Here is a 20,571-nt window from a genome sequence, read left to right on the forward strand (position 1 = left end):
CTCTCGCTCGTAACGCGTCCCACGGCTGTGACAACCTCGCGAGGCACTTGTATAGATCTCGTCTTTGAGAATCAAGCATTGGTGTACCAAGTCGAACATATATCAATCTATTTCTCCGACCACAAAGCTTCCTTCATGACTGTCAAGAACTGTTAGTGGAGTCTTTGTTAAAGGAATACGTGTGAAAAATAAAAAAAAATTCTGTGATAGCGCATACATGTGTTGCTCGATTTCTTTGCCTCAATCTATCGAAAAGGTGAAACAGCTTATTTGCTGCGCTCAAATTTCGCATTAGGAAGTAACGTAATCGTCGGTAATTTTTTCTTGATTTCAACTAAGTTGTCATTAACTCGCGTTTGTTCCCTCAACCAATCTGCTCTTTTCTTATCCCGTTACACCTAACGTTACACCTATCATTCTTTATCCATAGCTCATTGCGTCTTCCTCAATTTAAGTGGAACCCTTTTCGTAAGCCTCCAGGTTTCTGCCCCGTACGTGAGTACTCGTAAGACACAGCTGTTATACACTTTTTTCTTGAGGGATAATGGCAACCTGCAGTTCATGATCTGAGAATGCCTGCCAAACGCACCCCAGCCCATTCTTCTGATTATTTCCATCTGATGATCCGGATCCGCCGTCACTAACCGCCCTAAGTAGATATATTCCCTTACCACTTCCAGTGCCTCGCTACCTATTGTAAATTGCTGTTCTCTTCCAAGACTGTTAAACATTACTTTAGTTTCCTGCAGATTAATTTTTAGACCCACTCTTCGGCTTTTCCTCTCCCGGTCAGTGAGCATGCATTGCAATGGGTCCCCTGAGTTACTAAGCAAGGCAATATCATCAGCGAATCGCAAGTTACTATGGTATTCTCCATTACCTTTTCTCCCCAATTCTTCCCAATTCAGGTCTTTGAATACCTCCTGTAAACACGCTATGAATAGCAGTGGAGAGATCGTATCTCCCTGCCTGACGGCTTTCTTTATTGAGATTTTGTTGTTTTCTTTATGGAGGACTACGGTGACTGTGGAGCCGCTATAGACATTGTAACGATATCATCGAGTGATGCTCAAGAGACGAGCCGCCGCGAGAACGACGACGAAGTGGGTCTGTGCCCTTGGAGCGAGTAAATGTCGGCCTGGTGCTCTGGCTCCAGCCCAGTGGAAATAGCCCCGTAAATAGCCTCTTTCATCTGTGTCTTTCTACACGTAACATTCTGGTGGAGGTCAGCGATACGCGTCCTCGCCACGGAACTCCGGACTGGTCGGTACATCGACCTTGTTACCATGCCTACAGGTGACGAGCGCGCCTCTGCAACGGCTTCGGCTGGTCCGACTGCTCCAATCTTCACGGTTGCCCAACATTACGACCCTGGTGTGTTCTCTGGCCTGGAGGGACAGGACGTTGACGAATGTATCAAGCTATATGAACATGCCAGCGCTAATAACAGGTGGGACCCAAACATTATGCTCGCCAATGTCATCATTTATATTGGCGGCACCCCACGCGTGTGGTACCAGACGCATGACCACGAGATAAGCAGTTGGGACACTTTCAAAGAAAAGCTACGGGAACTGTCCGGCGACCCGATTGGCCACAAGGTTGCCGCGAGAAAGGCTCTTCCGTCTCGTGTTCAGACATCTACGCAGCCGTACGTTTCATACATCTTCGACGTCTTGTATCTATGCCGCAAAGCTGACGACGCAATGTCTGAATCAGATAAAGTGTCCCATATTTTAAAAGGCATCGCCGAAGACGCTTTCAATTTGCTTGTTTTCGGCAACGTCTCGACAATCGACGCCATCATGGAAGAATGCCGTCGCCTTCAACACGCCAAGTGTCGCCGTATCAAAAACCACATCACGCGGCTATCCAACGCCGCTGCTATGTCGACATGTGAGGGTCGACGACGTCAGGCCACCACTTGTAACGACGTCATTCGTATTGTTCGCCGCGAGCTCCAGGCCGTGTGTTCGCCAGCTTTCTCCGCGACGCCTCCCGATCCACCAGCAACCACGATTGTCATGATAGAGGTCATAGTAAGACAGGAATTTGAGAACATGGGTCTGAACTACGTGTGTTCAACATCTCAACCCAGCGTTCCTCAGTTCTCTACCGGCCCTCCTCGTCCCCGACAGTCCTTTCCTACACCTCGCCGCAACCCGTCCAAACAGCGTACCCCTGATGACAGACCAATCTGCTTCCACTGCTGTCGCATCGGCCACGTCGCTCGTCACTGCCGCAACCGATGGCCACCGCATCCTCGGACATACGCCGCCACTTATTCCCGCACTTTTGGACCTTCTGTTCCCTACGCCACCCGCCATCAACCCACTGCCGCTGATGACCCTGCTCCGAACCTTCCCTACAGCCGCTCGCCCTCACCTCGACGCCATCAGCCTCGTTCGCCTCGACCCCGCCGCTTCTCTTCGCCGCCTATCGCTTCCCGGGCCCAGCCGGAAAACTAGGCACTGCAGCTTCTGGAGGTGAAGCTGCGTTGTCCGCACTGCCCTCAAATCCTCTGCACACGTTAAACACGAACCAAATCCTTCTTGACGTTGACGTTGGTGGCTATCCTGTCACTGCACTCACCGATACAGGGGCACATCTTTCCATTATGAGTGCTGCCTTCCGACGACGACTGAACAAGCTCCTCACCCCAGCGTCGGCACGCGTCGTCCGCGTTGCGGAGGGCGGTACTCTGCCTATCATCGGCATGTGTACGGAGCGTGTTAGCATCGCCGGCCGCCACACGCCTGTCCTCTTAACCGTGATTGCTCCTTGCCCCCACGACCTCATTCTCGGCCTCGATTTTCTCTCCGCGCATTCTGCTCTCATTGACTGCTCTACCAGTACCCTTCGCCTTGAGTTGCCGATTCTCGCAGAACCTTCTGACGCACCCCATTGCCGCCTGCGCCCCACTGGCTTTACTCGCCTGCCCCTTCAGTGTTAATTTTCATGTGTAGCGCACGTGAATGAACTTTAACGTTACTTGCCCATTTTGTGTTCCATTTTGTTAAAACGTGCTTGTTGTTTGGTTTTTACGTTATTTTCTATTTTCTTATATGAAGCCGCAATGTACGCGTTTGATTTCTTGAGCCCCCTTTTATTTAGTAATAAGTGATTTGTAACGAGTGGGACAGTCTTTCATAGGGGGGAGGTCTCGCAAAAAGAGTATACTGCGGGCTACTTTTCTTTCTTTCCGCGAAAGTTTGGGTGCATCGATGCGGGGGAAGCCCTTGTGCCGAAATAACAGTGACGGCGCTTCGGGCATGGGCTCCTGCCGGGCCGATGCAGCCGCACATTAGACGTCACTAAATGCGCCCTCTTCCCACGCCCGACTGTATCAGGCGTCAAAAATTGATTAGTTATGGGCGAATTGATTTTTTATGCGGAGTGTTTAAGCCAACATTTTCAGCCTCTTAAATTCTGGCTCTTATTGGATGCTGTCGGCCTGCCTGATTGGTCGAAATAACCCATTGGTGGAGAAGCCTGCGCTCCCGCCGGACCGCGGGTCCCTTGCATGATGCAGAAACTCGTTTAGCGAATGGTTTAAATGGTTTTGGAGTGAGCAAGGAGGCAGCAGCACACGGCTCTCTTCACCAAGGGAGGCCGTGCCGGTCAGGGATACGGGTATGACATCGTTTTGTATGTAAATATGTGTAGAGTGCAAACCTAAAGTAAATGCCAAGTTAATAAACCTAGTTGTTCTAATGCTACTTCTCGTCGTCGTACCTGCCGTACCCTGCCAGAGCTCATCCCCCTTTGTCTCCCTGGTGAGCTGATGCGTCAGATTTCTAACAGCTGCGTCACTTCGCTACAGACTTAACAGGAATATTGCGTGTAGAGGCGAAGCGTGCCTAAGTGGTCAATGAGCAACATTACAGATACATTCACTTTTACAAACATTTAGTAGCAAAAATTACATTATGGAGTTTTACGTGGCAAAACCACTTTCTCATTATGAGGTACGCCGCAGTGGAGGAGTCCGGAAATTTTGACCTTAAAGTGCACCTAAATCTAAGTACACGGGTGTTTTCGCATTTCGCCCCCACCGAAACACGGCCGCCGTGGTTGGGATTCGATCCCGTGACCTCGTGCTCTGCAGCCCAACACCATAGCCACTGAGCGACCACGGCGGGTACATTTCGTAGCAAATGAATAGACTCCTCCCAAATAATCCCATAAAATCTGAAGAAAACATCCGATTTCCAAGCATCCCTCCCTTCCCGGGCATTATTTCCTGCACTTTAGGAGCACAAATACACGGGTGACTGCGCGTTTCCAAAACAACTTGGCATCAGTCGACACGACAGTACGCCAAGTACACAGAGGTGGCTACAACATAGGCCCTCAGCCAAACCATGTTACACGCTCGCAGAATGCCTTCTAGTCCCACTCAAGACAAATTTGTGGGTGCAAAGCCTGTTTTCAGTCGCTCAGAAGACAGAAATGTCAAGTTCTTGAGCTCCTCCGCATTATCTTTTACGCGTCCTGCCGGCGCATGCAAGAAAATTCCATGTTATCACTCTTGGCAATCGATCGTCGCGTTTTCGACAAGCGTGAGTGCCGAAATAAGGTATATCCTGTTGCAGGGCCATAAAAAGTGTCAAAAACTTGTCCCACTAAAATTCAGTACACGCTAAACTAACTGACCACGGCCGGCTTGCTTCTTCGCTAGCAGCTTCATAACCCCAGGCGCAGCGAGCATGCCCCAAAAGTATCCCAAAAAGTTACGAAATGAATTACAATAATTTTGGGGTCAGAGAATGCGTCACGAAATTCTCCCAGTAAGATTCAATACACGCGAAGCTAACTACGACACACAGCCGAGCTGCTTTTCGCTAACTGCGCCACTACGCCGAGTGCGGCCACTCTGCTTGAAATATACCCCAAAAAGTAACGAAATTAGTTGGAATAATGTCTGGGGTCAGAGAAAGCGTCGAAAATTGTCCCGGTAAAATTCAGTACACGCGAAACTGGGTATCGAGCCGCAAGGCGTGACGTGTTTCCTGTTGCCAGTTTTCGCCGAGTGTCCCCTGTTGTTGAATTTCTTTCTCTATGGTTCCAGAGTAACCGCTGAGGCCCGCGTGTCTTCCATAAAGTTCTACACCATTCGCGTCGCGCGATGAAATCAGATTTCACAAGTTTGGGTGAGAAGAGACAGCGGACAGAACAAGCCATAACTTTCGAGAAATTACCGATACATGCAGGCGCCTTCGATGTGCGATAACATTTATTCGACAGTGAAACGTGGTCACCCGATAAAGATAACCAAGTACAGGTGTCGATACCTCCTTTTAAAAAGCATCGTACCGATAATAAAAAGAGCGAAGCACAAAAGGGCAGTTATTATACGAAAGTAACAAAACAACAATGTTCAATGTGACACAGTCGATCAACACAAGGTCCAGAGTTCAGCTATACAAAGTCCCAAACCTCTTTAGCGTTGGTAGAACGGCTTAGGTCACACGACATGGACTATATCAGGTCGTGAGCGGCGCCGTTGTGATAGCGAGATTCCGTCTGGCGCGACCTCATAGTCGAGTGCCCCAATGCGCCGGATGATCTTGTAGGGTCCGAAATAGAGGCGTAATAGTTTCAATTGAGTCCTCGTCGGCATACCGGGGTCCAAACCAAAACACAATCGCCGGGCTGGCACTCGGCGTAACGGCGTCGAAGGCTGTAGTGTCGGCTGTCGGTCCTCTGCTGCTTCTTGATCCGCAGGCGGGTGAGCTGCTGGGCTTTTTCGGCGCGCTGGAGACCGGTGGCGATGTCAAGGTCCTCTTCGTCGGTTAGGTGCGGCAGCATGGCGTCGAGAGTCGGCGTCGGGACTCCGCCGTAAACCAGCTTGCACGGCGTGATCTGTGCTGTTTCTTGCACCGCCGTGTTGTAAGCGGATGTTATGTACCGCTGGACGGCATCACAGGTTTTGTGTTCCACGTCGACGTATACTGCTAGCATGTCGGCGACGGTCTTATTCAGGCGCTCCGTAAGACCATCTTTTCTGCGGGTGGCAGGCAGTTGTCCTCCTATGGCTTGTCTGGCAGTATTACAGAACGGCTTGGGTTAGCTCGTTGTAAAGGCCATTCCTTTGTGGGTGATGAGGACTTCTGGGGCACCATGTCGCAGCAGGATGTACTAGACGAAGAATTTCGCCACTACGGTTGCGCTACCTTTCGGCAGAGCTTTCGTTTCAGCGAAGCAGGTGAGGTAGTCCGTCGCCACAACGATCCACGTATTTCCCGACACTGACTTCGGAAAGGGTCCCCAACACGTCCATCCCGCTCTGCTGAAATGGTAGGCAAGGAGGATCGATCGACTGCAGTAATCCCGCTCGCCTTGTCCATGTTGTCTTGCGTCGCGGACTCTCTCGGCATGTCTTGACGTAAGAAGCGGCGTCGGCGGTCACGCGCGGCAAGTAATACTTTTTCCGTACCCTCGATAGCGTCCGCGACAATCCGAGGTGCCCAGCGGTCGAATCGTCATGTAACATGTGCGGTACTTCTGGACGAAGCGCTGAGCAAACAACACGAAGGTGGTTGGCACGGACTGGTGAGAAGTTCTTTGCGAGTAGGCTGTTTTGAAGCGAGGACGAAGACAATCATTAAGACATAAGGCAAGACTTAGGCAAGGCGTTCCACAAGGTTCGATCTTTGGACCCTTATTATTCATGGTTTATTATAATTATATATGTAATATCCCTTACACAGAAAAACTAGTTATGTATGCCGATGATACGGATGTCTTTTTTAGTGCTAATTCAATGAAAAGTCTCCAAGTTGCTGTAACGAATTATTTAAGGCATTTGAAAGTGTGGATAAATGTAAATAAACCTTCATTAAACGCACGTAAAACAAAATGCATAATTTTTAGGCCTACAAACAAACCATGTATTAATCTGAAATTCTCCTTTCAAGGCACAACGTTACAGTGCGTTCGCACGCAAAAATTTCTAGATGTTTGATTCCAGGAAAACATGTCGTGGAATACCCATGTGTCAAAGCTTGCTTCTGAATTGGGCAAAACTGTAGGCTGTCTGTACAGGTTGTCAAACCTAGTTCCATTATGGCTAAAGAAAGCTATATATTACGGGCACTTCTATTCTCGCTTGTCTTACTGCGCGCTAGTACGGGCAAAAACGTCTGTTCAGAACCTAAACAGACTCGAGGTGTTGCAGAAAAAGGTGCTCAGAATATTTGAGCATTTTATGGGCACCCTCGCGAACTGCGCACTCATCAGCTGTTCATAAAGCACGATATTACTAGCGCAAGTGATCTTTATACATCTAAACTACTACTTTATGCAAAGAAAAACAAGCTTTATGAGCATTCATTTGATTGCTCCCCCCGATTCTCTCTCCAAGATCAATCCATACCAGTCGCCGTACAAGCTACGGAGAATGTCTTAAATACCAGATACCAGCAATACTGAACAAATACTTAACTAGTACCAAATTCGAATTACCAGAATGTAAATTCAAGAAACATGTGCGAAATATGCTTTATACATGTAAGAACTACTCGAACAACATATTTCGTTTGCTATCTTGATATAAATTTCATTTGATGTATAAAATTATTTTTGTGGCTCTTGCACAAGTGTTTACAAAGATTTTGTGACATCTCTATTATATGCAACTATTTTGTGCACTAAAACTGTTGCGTTGCGTGAATTATATTTCACGCCGACATTTTTGTACAGCGTTTCAGATGATTATTTTTGCAATCTGCCTGCTGCTATTTAATGGGTCCTTGGGCACTATCAAGATGTCTGCAACATCTCTTCGCCCAAGCACCTCCGACTCGGTGTTAGAAATAAACTTTACTTCACTTGACTTCACTAAATGCCCGCGGGACAACGTTTGTGTGCCCTTCCAAATTACTATACGAGCCTTTTAAGCTCCAGGTCTGTTCGTGGCTGGTCAGCGAAGTTTTCCGTGCTTATTATTCCAAGGAACGCGTCGTCATTTTCGGCATCTTGCGGCGGCGGGTCAATGCCGGCGCGTGATAGGCAATCGGCATCGGAGTGTTTTCGTCCGGACTGGTAGGTTACAGTGATGTCATGTTCTTGAAGTCTGAGACTCCACCATGGCAGCGGTCCTGAAGGGTCCTTTAAGTTCGCTAGCCTAACACAAAGCGGGATGGTCACTGAACCTTTTGAATTTCCTGCCATATAGGTAAGGGCGAAATTTTGCTGTAGCCAAACGATGACGAGGCATTCCTTTTCGGTCATAGAATTGCCTTCGCCTTTTTACAGCGACCGGCTAGCCTTAGCTACCACCCGTTCACGTCCGTCTTTCCTCTGCACTAGGTCGGACCCGAAGCCTAAGCTACTGACGTCAGTGTGGATTTCGTTATCGCCGTCATCGTCGCAATGTGCAAGCACCGATGGCGACTGCGTGTATCGTTTGAGTTCTTCAAGTGCGTCGCTGCGGCGTTTTCCACTTGAACTCCACATCACATTTAGTTAGATGTCAGTGGCTCAGCGATGCGTGAATATACCTTGACAAAGCACCTGTGGTAGACACACATGCCAAGGAATCTGCGCATCTTGACTCCAGATTTGCTGATGACGTGGCCCAGGAAGAGAAGCTCATAGTAAGCGAAGCGGCTTCGTATTGAGCCCTGATGACTCCATGACCTCTAATGCAGCAAGCTGCCTATGGTGATCGTCAAAATTTTCGGCGAAGACGACTACGTCATCCAAAGAAACAAGCCAGGTCTGCAAATTCAATCTTCCTGACACCGTGTTCATGACGCGCTGGAAAGTTGCAGGCGCTGAGCAGTCCGAATGGCATCACCTTGAACTCGTAGAAGCCATCTGGCATGGTAAAGGCGGTTTTCTTGCGATCTTTCTCGTAGACTTCTATTTCCCAGTAGCCAGATCTGAGACGCATCAGCGAAAAGTATCAACGAAAAAGAGCCGATCCATGCGCCGTCTATCCGTGGTTGTATACGTCCTTCTTAATTATCTTGTACAGTCGACCATAATCGACGTAGAAACGTAGGGTTCCATCCTTTTTCTTCACCAAGACAACAGGGTATACCAACGGGCTTTTCGACGGCTGGATGATGTCGTCGCGCAGCATTTCGTCGACTTGTCTTTTAGCTTCAATTTTTCGCGTCGAAGCTCGGTAAGGGCTCTGGCGGAGTGGTTGAGCACACTCTTCGGTTTTTATGCGATGCTTTGTGATCGCTGTTTCTCGAATCCTCGAGGATGTCGAAAAGCAATCTTTGTATCGTCGAAGCAGACTTCTGAGCTGTTGCTGCTTAATAATGGGGCGACTTGGATTTATGTCGAAGTCTTGTTCTGGAAATATGGTGTCGGCGTCGATGCGGCAGAATCCGAGAGCACAAACGCATTGCTGGTTTCCAGAATGTCTTCAATGTACGCGATCGTCGTGCCCTTGTCGGCGTACTAGAAATCCTGGCTGTAGTTTGTAAGCATCATTTTCACTTTCCCTCCATGCAGTACAGCGATCCCTCTTGCTACGCAAATTTCGCAATGGAGCCGTTGCCTTCGGTCACCTTCTACTTCGGCGGGCGTTTCACTGCCGACGGAAATGACAATGCTGGAGCGAGGGGGGATGCTGACATAGTCCCCAAATACACTTAAGGCACGCTGACTGGAAAGCCTCTCCGTCGGTTTCGCTTGATCTGTGGACAGCGTTATCGACTTCGACCTCAGGTAGATGATAGCACTGCGTTTGTTCAGGAAGTCAATGCCGACAATTACGTCTCGCGATTACGTCTGTTGCAAGACAACGAGCGTCGCCGGGTAGGTCGGGGAATGAACTGTAACTCTTGCCATGCAAATTCCCGTTGGCATTATGAGGTGTTCTCCAGCAGTTCGAATTCGAGGGCCGTCCCATGCAGTCTTGACTTTCTTCAACTTCGCAGCGACCAATTCCCTGATGGTACCTGTGTCCGCTAAGGCGGTGCAGTTAGGTCTTGGCATCAGACGACGGCTGCACCGCGCTGGCTTGTGGCTCGACGTCACGTCGTCGGGTCTTTGGTCAGCGCATTCTTTGCTTCCAGGATTCGTCGGGATGGCGGCATGTCGTTCTGATGTCGTCGAGATAGCCTCTTCGGTGTCTTTGTCGACGGCGGAGGATATTAGTTAGTTCGAGGAACAGCAATCGCACCTGCATCGGTTGCTGGTTTTTTTTTCCCCGGATATGGGCTGACGGACCGGCTCCGGGCTGGGCCTGTGTATGGACGGCTTTCGGCGACAGGTAGCGGCCTGGTGAAGGCGACGGGACGCTCGTCGAGGACTCCACTGAGTAGCAGCGAAGTAGTCGGCAATATCACGAAGGCGTTCGCCAAGCTGTGGTAGTTGCGTGTTGACGGCTAACCGTCGCAGTCCCATCTCCCGGTATAGGGATCGTCGGTAGACGTGACCCCCTTCTCCGCAGTGGTAGCAGAGCGGCCTGTGGTCAGGAGCGCGCGAGACATGTCTTGCTAGGGTAGTTTCGCTGGACGACGGGTGGGCGAGCTGGCGGCGGCGGCGGATAGCGGAACTGAGTCGTTACAGCACCCTGGCATGGGCGCGCAGAGTTAATTTGACGGTCGGCGATGGCGGCGTAGGCCCTCGTTTCAGGCTGGGCTTGCGGTGATTCCGGCTGTGCTTCGGAAAGTTCCAGTAACCGCTGGATTTCTGGTCTCACGACGTCAGCGGTCGAGGCAGCCTCGTGCTGGGGTCTTGGGAAGATCGTCTGAAGTTCCTCTCACACGACAGCTATGTTGGTCTCGCATAGGTGCCCAATGAATGAACTTCGGGGTAGTTTGCTGGGATTGCGCAGTGGTTGAATTGGCGATTCCGCATTTTTAGAATTTTCTCGGTGCTGGCGGATTCGCGAACAAACTCTTCGACGGTCTTCGGTGGGTTCCGCATCATTCCTGCGAAACGTTCTTGCTTTGCACCATGCATCAGTAGGCGAACTTTCTTCTCCTCGGACATTTCTGCGTCGGCGTGGCGGAATAGAAGGCTCATTTCTTCCCTAAATATGGCGACCCTCTCATTCGCTGGCTGCACGCGGGCTTCCAATAGAAATTCGGCCCTTTCTTTAGGGATGCTGCTAGTGAAGGTCCTCAGGAAGTTGCTGCGGAACAGCTCCCACATTGTAACGGTGGACACCCGGTTCTCGAACCAAGTGCTCCCGTCATCTTACAAGGAGACGTACACGTGGCGTAGCTTATCGTCGGAGGTCCAGTTCTTAAACGTTGAGATCTTTTCGAAGGTTTCGAGCCAGTTTTCGTATCCTCCGACAAAGCTCCACGTAAGGTAGGGGGTTCTCTGGGTTGCTGAAGCACGATGGGGGACGCTGAGGCTGCCATTGTGGTTGTTGAGCTGGCCACGGTCTTCCTGGTCGTATCAGGCAGAAGTTCGTGCTCCAAGGGCAGTCCTTACAGTCTGCGGCTAGCTCGCTAGTCTTGGGCGACGTTGGAGTTCTCATCGGGTTTCGGACTTAGGTGGCGGCTTTGTGGAGACGTTCAGTACATGAAAGTAAACCACCTCCACCAGATGTAGGTCACGTAGTAGTGACGGTAAACAAGGCAGGAAAACTCTGATTAACGAAACTAGTGTTTCATTGGGCGAACTTCTGCTCTCAATAGCAGGCTACACTCGAAGGAGAACGTAGCAGCGAACACACCCTGCATTACCTAATTTGTGGTTTCACCATAGGCTTCCAAAGCCAACCGGCCCACTGATATTCCATTACCTTGCAACCCCAACAAGATATCCGATTCTAACCAGAGAGTGGCATTTTCGAAAGTTAGCGCTGCCACCATTACCCCTTTCCAGATGCCACGCACCACATCACACTTATTGTCGTAAGAAAGTGATGTATGTTTCATTAGTGTTTCATTCCGCGTCTCTTTTATCTTCAGATTACCTTGCTGGGCGCTCAATTAAGTCCTTCCTAAGTTTATGTATACGCCGAAGTATTTATATTGCTTGAGTATGGGTAGGGCGCGCCAGTGTATTGCCACAGCGTAATTAGTCGTTCCTTCATTAACGACCATAATTCCCAATTTCGCTGTGTGCGAAACTCAAAGCCAAGATTTGTCGCTGCGTTGCCAGTGCCTCAGGCACTGTGCATGTAAATCTATTTGATTGTCCTCTGGTAGCACTACATCGTCCGCATACATCAGTCCGAGCAACTACTGTTACACCATTAGTCCATTACGCATGTAGGTTAAGTGAAAGACCAGCTGATGATTTTCCAGTTGTCTTTCCCAGCCCATAACATAAAGAATTCACAGCCATGGACACAGAGGACATTGTTCAGCTCTTGGTGAACTTCCACAGAGTCAATACACTTTCAGCTTTCCTATACAACTTGTACCCGATTGTCTGTTATAACTTCCTCAGCAGCTTCACGAAATCGTCATCTATGCCTTCGTGCTCAGAATACCTCATAAGAATTAGCTTCCTACGTTATCGTGGGCTCCATTATTATCTAGAAATGCTATCCACGAAGATTTATTCTTAGCTGCTGAAATCTTTACACACTGAGTAAGTACAAACGTATTAACCTTTAGGAGTCTGCCTGGTCTGAACCAATTCTGTAGTTCCCCCAGTGCCTCATTTTTCTGCAACCCTTTCGACAGTTCTAATTTTGTTTGTATGGCGGATGCATGGGGGCTAGCGTCATCTGGTGGTGTTGCAAGGAACCCAGCAGCGCTGTCGTCGCGCGTGTTTTCCGTTGTGATTGGTTGGCATATTCGGATAGAGAACAGCCACGGAATACCCACGGCCACGAAAGCACCTCGAGGTTCCCGAACAAAAACTTCGCTTTTCAAACAATTTCAAGGCAGCTTCGCCGGAGCAGTTAACCCACCTACATAACTAATCGAGAACGCCGGCGAGATGTATGACCAGATGTGTAGTAAAATTGTGAATTCATTACCGGTGGAGAATTTGCTCACCGTCATCAAAATAACGCTGATACAATAGCGCACTCGCTTTCAAGTACAGAAGCAAAGCGGCATTGTCAGGGCGCGCATTTTTTTCTATTTACTTTAGTTGATTTACTAGATTTACGAAGGATGCAGGATCGTTCCCCAACGGGGCAAGTTATTTTTCCATCCTCTTTCATTTCCATTTATTTATCGTTTCATTATTTCATTCATTAAGCACAAGTAATTTCCCGTATGTTGTCCTTGGTGTCAGTGTTTGTTGACTTCTAAGGATATGACTAATGAAAATCAGGCCCTTCTGTTAACCCCCTTTCTTCTCGTTTATTGCATAACGAGGGTCTTGAATCCGGCAACATTGATGCCTTCAGGTGGCATGTGTGGGTTTATTGACCGGCTCCCTTCACCCAAAAAGATCACGTTCTCGTGACGCCTGCCGCAGAATCGGATGTCCCACGTCCGCCGCAACGGTCTGTGAGTGGTGGCGCTGGCTAACATTCGCAGGTTTCTACAAGGAAGCATAAATGCCCCAAAAAGTGGACGGGGAAACGGCGGCGGGGTAGCTAAATTGATAGAGCATCGCAAGCGAAATGCGAAGGTTGTGGGAAGGTTCCCCGCATTCGGCAAGTTGTTTTTTCATTCTCGTTCATTTCCATTAATTTATCTTTTCTTTATTTCATTTATTAGGAACAAGTTTTTTCCCTTATGTTGTCCTTGGTGTCATTTTTTGTTGGCTCTTTATGATATGACTAATAAAAATTCGACCTCTCGGTTAACCTCCTTTCTTCTCGTTTACTTTATTTGTGTGTCATGGCATACGTCACGTCAGGAATTTCGATATTCTTTATGCCAATATGCGTCGTGGTGGCGGAAAGAGGAAACTGTAGAATGTTCCTAATTACTGAGGGCGCAGAGCCTCTGTTTTGTGTTACTTCGTCGAAAATTATACACTACCGCCAGACAAATCTCAACTTCCCGTTGAAGACATCCAGGGCACCAGACAAAAGCCTAGCTATCAGTGGTGCTGTCGGTGGCTGCTTTCGGTGGCACTGCTGAAGGCACGACTCTGCGTCCAAAAATTCAAACGCGAGTGCTGCCAGGGTGGCATATTACTGCTTTCCCCACAGAATACGGCAGAATGTATGACAAAGCTTGTTCACTTACCCCGCCCACGCTAGCTTGCACCGGCGGCCCAACGGCACAGGCGATGGCGGCAGGGCGTGCACCAACTCGCCTGCAGGCGACATGGTCAGCAGCTGAAGGTTCACAGTGTCTTGACCTAATCCTGCACAAAATTCGCGGCAGATAATTTCACGGCTTCAAAAGGGCATTGTTTATAGTAAAAACTTACAGCGATAAAAACACAAAAGATGTAGAGGACACACACACCACACGCTCACTTATAACTGATGTTTATTGCGCGTATGGAAGAATGTATAGAAAATGGCCGCATGCCTATACGAGGTACATAAAACAGCACGCATCTAAGGCGTGTCCTAACACTGATTAGTAAAATTGAATTGTTTATCATGTCGCGTATGCGCCGACTACAGGGGGCAGGGGGCCCTAAAGCCCCTCAATCTCCCAAAGTAGCGCCATTCACTTCTCTCCTCCTCCGCTCGGCGCGGCCTCGACGGTGGCGCCGCCGGCAGTGGGCCTGCCGTAGCAGACGACGGCTAACACGCTACGGGAGGAAATCCGCGGAAAAGTTCGTTCGAGTCCTGCGGAGCAGTTTTTTCAATCTAGATCTTGCTTTGTCAGTCGGTAACTGGCCTTAAGAATGTCGTGTCGGATTTGCGGAAGAAATAGAGAAAAGCACCATTATTCAAGGCGTATGTAAGGCGTAAAGCGCGCGCACGTTGAAAGTTCGTGTTGCTGAAACACGACACAAGCACGCGGTGTGCTCAGACACGCGAGTAATTACCAGAGTTTCAGGTTTTGACAGCGCGAAAGTATGTGCACGTGGTTTCGTAGGTTAATTTACGTACCTGCAGGATGCTTTTGTTCGGCCGGCGCGTGAGAGATTCCGACTGTCTGCGGTCAGCAATGCCTGGCAGCAGGGCCGTTTCTGTTCCGCGCCTTTTACAGATGTACGTAGCTCATGCACAGGTTGTGGTGGCCATGAGCAACGTTTTCACACATAGGCGGTATAGATAATTTTAACAACTTACCAGCATATGAAATCGTTATTTATTTATTACAGTGCAAATGGTTAGAATTTGATAGAAAAGAAAGAAGGAACTTGATGGGACAACTGGAAAGAGGTTCAGAAAATAATTATCCCCCTCCCTCATTGGCACCAGCAACACTTTTGTTGAAGTGCTAATTTTATCTCTGTATACTACGTGCGTCTGTATTCTTTTGCGTTGTAAGTTTTCACAAGGAAGCAGTGTTGCGTTAACTGGAACAGTCAAGGCACACAAGACAGAAGAAAAGTTGATTCTTGGGTTTTACATCCCAACACCACGATCTCATAAGGCACGCCATAATGGGGGCTCTGGATTAATTTTTTTTTGCAGCTGGGGTTCTTTAACGCACCCCCAATGCACTGGACACGGGCCCGTTTTGACACGGGCGTCAAAAGAAGAGGTTGGAGGAGCCGTGTCACTTAACAAAGCCGCGCGTTCTTTGCCACTTGCTCGAAGTCAGCCCGCCCGATCTTGTGAATCCACACTTTTCTTCGTTTTGCGTTGCGCCCGGCGGATGGTAAAACAAAAAGCTTTTTGCCGTCACTGGGTCTGTTGTGGCAACCGTAGGCGCAGCAGCACGGCATCGCAATTAAGCACTCGGCCCTAACACATTGTATAAAACTACCGCGCTCCTTCAAACCGCCTGCCGTACTTCGTCGCGGAGGCCCAAAAATGGGGGTCGCAGGCCCAAGATTGGGGGTCGCAGCGCGCTGGAAAGAAAAGATATACAAAAGCGCGGCGCCTGCTCTGCGCCGGAAAGAAAAAAATATACAAAAGCGCGGGGCCCGCTTTCACGTGACACAGATTGGCCAATGGGGGAGCGGAGGAGGCTGGGGCGACAGGAGGAGTGGAGGAGGAAGCGCCTGGGTGAGCGGGGTGGCGGAAAGATCTAAGAATGGCGCTACTTTTGGAAAATTGAGGGGCTTTAGGGGGCCCGAGCCCGCTCCCGAGTTTCCCGGGGTGGAGGGGGGGGGCTGAACCCCCCCTTGGCGTACTCACACCTAGAGTGTAACTACAATAGCTTTGTCACCCACATCGTTTGCGGTTCCTTCTGACTTTCCTCGACCTTTCAACTTGAAATTTTTTTAGGGCTAATAGCTTACTGCATCGTTGTTGACGCGCACTTGCACGGCTTCTAATTGCCACTTTCTCTTTATTACTGCAAATCTTGACAATAGGAGGACACGCGCATTAGAAGCACTAGCGTCGGCTGCCTCATCCGTATTTTCTCACTTCAACATTGTTTTAAATTTCCATTGTGAGCACCATGCAGATATACAATATATGTAAATATACCCACAGGACAAAGTTTATTATATTTTTGAAAGAGATGGAGGTAGCCAAATAAAATTATTTCTCAAAGTATGGACAGCCTATGCCTAGAGAATGAATATGTTCCAGTATGTTCACCATGCTTCAAATTGCTTTGCGTGCTTTTCAGACTATGAAAAATGCCTATAGAACTCAGTGACCACTTCGGCACAGTCGTTTATAAGTGGCGTGTGAAATGCGCGTCAATGTTGCGTGCGTCATTATTTATTATTTTTCTCGTAGGCACTGCTGACGACTCATGAAAAATATTTCTGATAATTTGCAACCTTTATTAGGGATGAAAAACATCATCCGTAGCATGCAGATGTGACAAATATAGACAGCGCGTCCCATGTAATTATCATGCACCAAGATTTTTAAAAAGGCAACAATGCGTTACTTGAAGAAAACCTACTGCATATTGATAACCTTATAATGCAGTAGCTGCCAGTAATATTTTCGTTAGTGAGATTCAATTAGGCAAGTGTAATTAGTTATCCAACTCGAGACGTAGTATCCTAATTATCAAAGTCTGAATGAGGCATTTCAACGCACAGCCCATGGAAATCTAATTGCGCTATTTTCAACGACGTAATTGCATACAATTTTTTTCCAACTGATAAATAAACCACGCGAAAAGTGGAGAATGCCACGTGACTGCGGTGCCATCCGTATCCCAAAAGAGCGCCCTCGGACAGGCTCCCTCTGAGTTAACCAGACCTAAATAAAGCAAAGAAAGAAAAACATCGCAATCAAGCTAGTGCCTTATCTGCCGCGCCCCGGCCAAAGTAACACGTCGCGTTTGGTGTTACAGTAAAAGCTCGTTAATTCGAACCGCAAGGGGAAGCCGCTTCAGTTCGAATTAACGAAAGTTCGAACTAACGAAAGTGAAGGAGAGCAACAGTACACTGCGATTTGGAAGCAGTAGGGCATGTCAGAAATTTGGCATGTCAGAAAGTGATGGCGTGTGCCGCGGGCACACGCCATCTTCAAGTCGAAGCTCTGGGTCCGACTGTGCCACACCACCGATGTCCACCGAAACGAACGTTAGCCAAGGCTTAACACTATAACAATGAATCGCGACGGCTGATACCTCCTAAGTTGAAAACAGAGGTACAAAACCGATGAAGACTGCAGAGACAAAGACGCTGAAGATGTGAAGGTGGCGAAGGCCCCGATTCGTTGGTTCTTGATTGCAAGCGCAGCTGCGACGTACTTGATTCGCTGTGTTGTGGAGCTTGCCGTGCCATCTCCACACAACATTAGCAGCTGTACAAGATTTGCAAAGCCTCCGAGATTCGCAACGGGCAAGAAGTCTCGGAGGTTACGTAGAACGGAGAGGCGGCGGCCGCCGCTGCCTTTTTTTCCGATTTTGCCTTCTCTCGCCGTTCTCACCGTTTCGGAGGCAATACAGCCTTGTGTGTAGGCAGTAGGCGCGTTTCTCTGGCCGTGTGCCAGGCGAGCGTAGTTCGAATTATCCGTGAGGGAACCTTCTCGCGTTCGAATTAACGGACTTTTTTATACATAGACTTCTGTGGAGCTTGGCCGGACCAAATCGTACAGTTCGAATTATCCATAAATTGGAATTATTGAAGTTCGAATTAACGAGCTTCCACTGTATTTGGAAACAAGCTGGGATAGCTGCTGCGTCATGGAATTGTGTCGGTGGACCAAACGCGTCGACTATCATCAGAAATGATGAAAACATGAGACCAACCGGCAGCATTAAGAAACAGCGGCGGAGGACTCCATGTTTGAGTCCTAACCTACGCAGGGACGTTGTAGCATTTCGGGCCTCAAACCTACAGCTGGCGTGTGGAATGTGGCAGCCCGAGTACCAATTTTGTAGTCATCAGTTTGGAGGATTCTAAATGACGGCCTTTCACCCGTACCACCTTAACCAGTACCAATGCTTAGAAGGTAGGCACCTGTAGAATCGCTTACATTTCTCGAATTGGGTCCTGTTGCGATTGTGAGCACGTCCAAGTTCCGTGAGGTCAATCTCTCCGCTGACTCGCACTGTAGCGAAGTCGGGGATCCTTGCGGCCAACGAAGTTTCCATCGATGGTGTCATGCCAGATGCCGGGAGAAAGGGTTCCGAGCGAGGTTTAAGAGTATGAAGAAAAAGGCATATATTCAAGAAGGTACATGGTTGAGATTACAGAACGGCTCCAAATATCGGAGGACAGTATGGTAGCGTCTCAGCATGTACGAGTCACTTTGTTTCCGAGCTTCCTCCTCCTCAGCCGCCTGGATCCGCTTTTTACGCCTGCGTCGTCATTAACCACGGTTTCCACCAATCCGGCATCAGGAGACAGATGGCGTCAGGAAACCAATCCCGGCGTCGGTGAGCTGGTTGCTCCTTTCGGTGCGCTGATGGTATTGGTGAGCTGGTGCTCTTTTTGTGAGCCCGGTCAGAAACACACGCACATCACTGGGCCCAAACAGGTAAAGTAGGGGGAAGGCACGCTGACTGTGATCCCCGGCGTGGTCATGCCCATTGCTGCGCCTCACTGGTTACAAGCGTACCCTTGCACGGACCTTCACTCCCGCGTGGAAAGGCTAATTTGGACTGATGAGAGGTGTGAAGAATCGTAGCGTGAAGCGTGACAACTGCATGTCGCAGGGTTGGCATCCCCACCTCCCTGTGAACGGCCGTCGCGCACAACAGTCGTCCAAAATCCTATGAGTCACCGGACGTTTTCAGCAACATTATGTGCACAGATGGAGCCAATTTTCACAGAAACGTCAATGTAAGTTTGCAATAATGCACACAGTTGGGCGGACTCCAATCTACACTCGGTAAAACACAATCTCCACCAGTACCAGGGGTCACACAATGTGTGGTTCGAAAGTTAGGCCTGTGCTATAACCCGTCCAAACTTTTTCGATCATACATTGACGGGACAGCGTTACGTGAACAAAGTCCTTGAATTAGTGGTGGGTGAGTTTCTCAGCGAAGTCCCGCTGTAACGTCTTCCACTTCTATGGTATCAGCAAGATGGGATACCCGCACACAGACGCAGCCGAGCACGAATCTGCCTGGATGCGGCTTTTCATTCGCAAGAGATGGGGATGCACGGGCCTATTGTACGGCTAGGTCACGTAACCTCTCTCCATTCGATTTGTTTCTTTGGGGTTATGCGAAAGATCTTGCTCACATGATTGAGACGGATGTCAGATTAGTTCCAGGCAAGTATAACGAATGTCTGCCGAATTCCGGCGTCGGTCATCAAGAAGGCCTGATAATTTTTGATAAAACGGACACAGTACTGCGTAGCTTCAAGAAGAGACGTATTCGAACACGTCTTTTAGGCTGGTGTTCAACGGAGCTTACGAATATATAGATCACAAGGGCACACTGAAATCTAATTTTTTTTTCGGGCATCCTGATTGCCGAATCGGCTGATTTAGAAGTGGTATATTTACTTTCTTGAACGCATCGGTTTTGCCTTTTCTCTACACGTTGGTCGCTTCCCGGTTTGTTTATTTCGCTTTTAGTTTTTGACACGAACCCGTTTTTGCAGCATGTATACACTTTCATGAAAAATAAAACGGTTACTTAATTTGGCTTTCGATCGAAGCAAGTTTCTGGCTCGAAATACAGCTTCGCGCGTACTCTTTGGACGCCGTCTGAGTAAAGGCAGGATTTTGAAATATTCTATGCCTATTACATTGCTTTTCGCATTTCGTGCGTCATCAGAGTGCCGCTCCGGCCGTGTTATGAATAGGCTTTTGTTATCAATGTGATCAGTCGGCCGTGACAGACGGATAATAAGTGTGGCGTAGTACTAAGAGGAAGGATTAGCCGAAAAGTCGCAAGACCTCCTTTAGGTGCTGGTTCAAGTTTATTACTTCATTCATTAGTGGTACATATATGCAGTTTAAGTTATACAGAAAGAGGTCCCACGGTTAGGAACTGCAGCGGGACCTGTTGTTCTTAGTTACATAATACATAAATAAAAAGGCGTCAATTACGGTTATGAAAAAAGAACAGATTACAAAATTTCTACAGTGTTAAAGCAATGAAGCCTAAAAAATGTACATAATCAGCAACATAAGAAATACTTCAAGGAAGAGATGCCATTTACAAGGCAGTAGTAAGTGACCTTGAGTTGGGAAAATAGAAGATTTAAGTGTAGTATCGT

At 48.6% G+C, this 20,571-nt stretch overlaps 1 protein-coding gene across 1 annotated transcript in view; it reads right to left on the minus strand.

The window, feature by feature from the left end:
- Positions 1-20,571, minus strand: part of LOC135919058 (uncharacterized) — a 210,220-nt gene that overhangs the window by 185,133 nt on the left and 4,516 nt on the right. Inside the window, exon 2 of the mRNA XM_065452799.2 lies at positions 14,088-14,208. Coding sequence (XP_065308871.2) covers positions 14,088-14,208 — 121 coding nt within the window. The remainder of the gene's footprint in view (positions 1-14,087; positions 14,209-20,571) is intronic.

Source organism: Dermacentor albipictus, unplaced genomic scaffold, assembly GCF_038994185.2.
Source record: "Dermacentor albipictus isolate Rhodes 1998 colony unplaced genomic scaffold, USDA_Dalb.pri_finalv2 scaffold_15, whole genome shotgun sequence".
NCBI lineage: Eukaryota > Metazoa > Arthropoda > Arachnida > Ixodida > Ixodidae > Dermacentor > Dermacentor albipictus.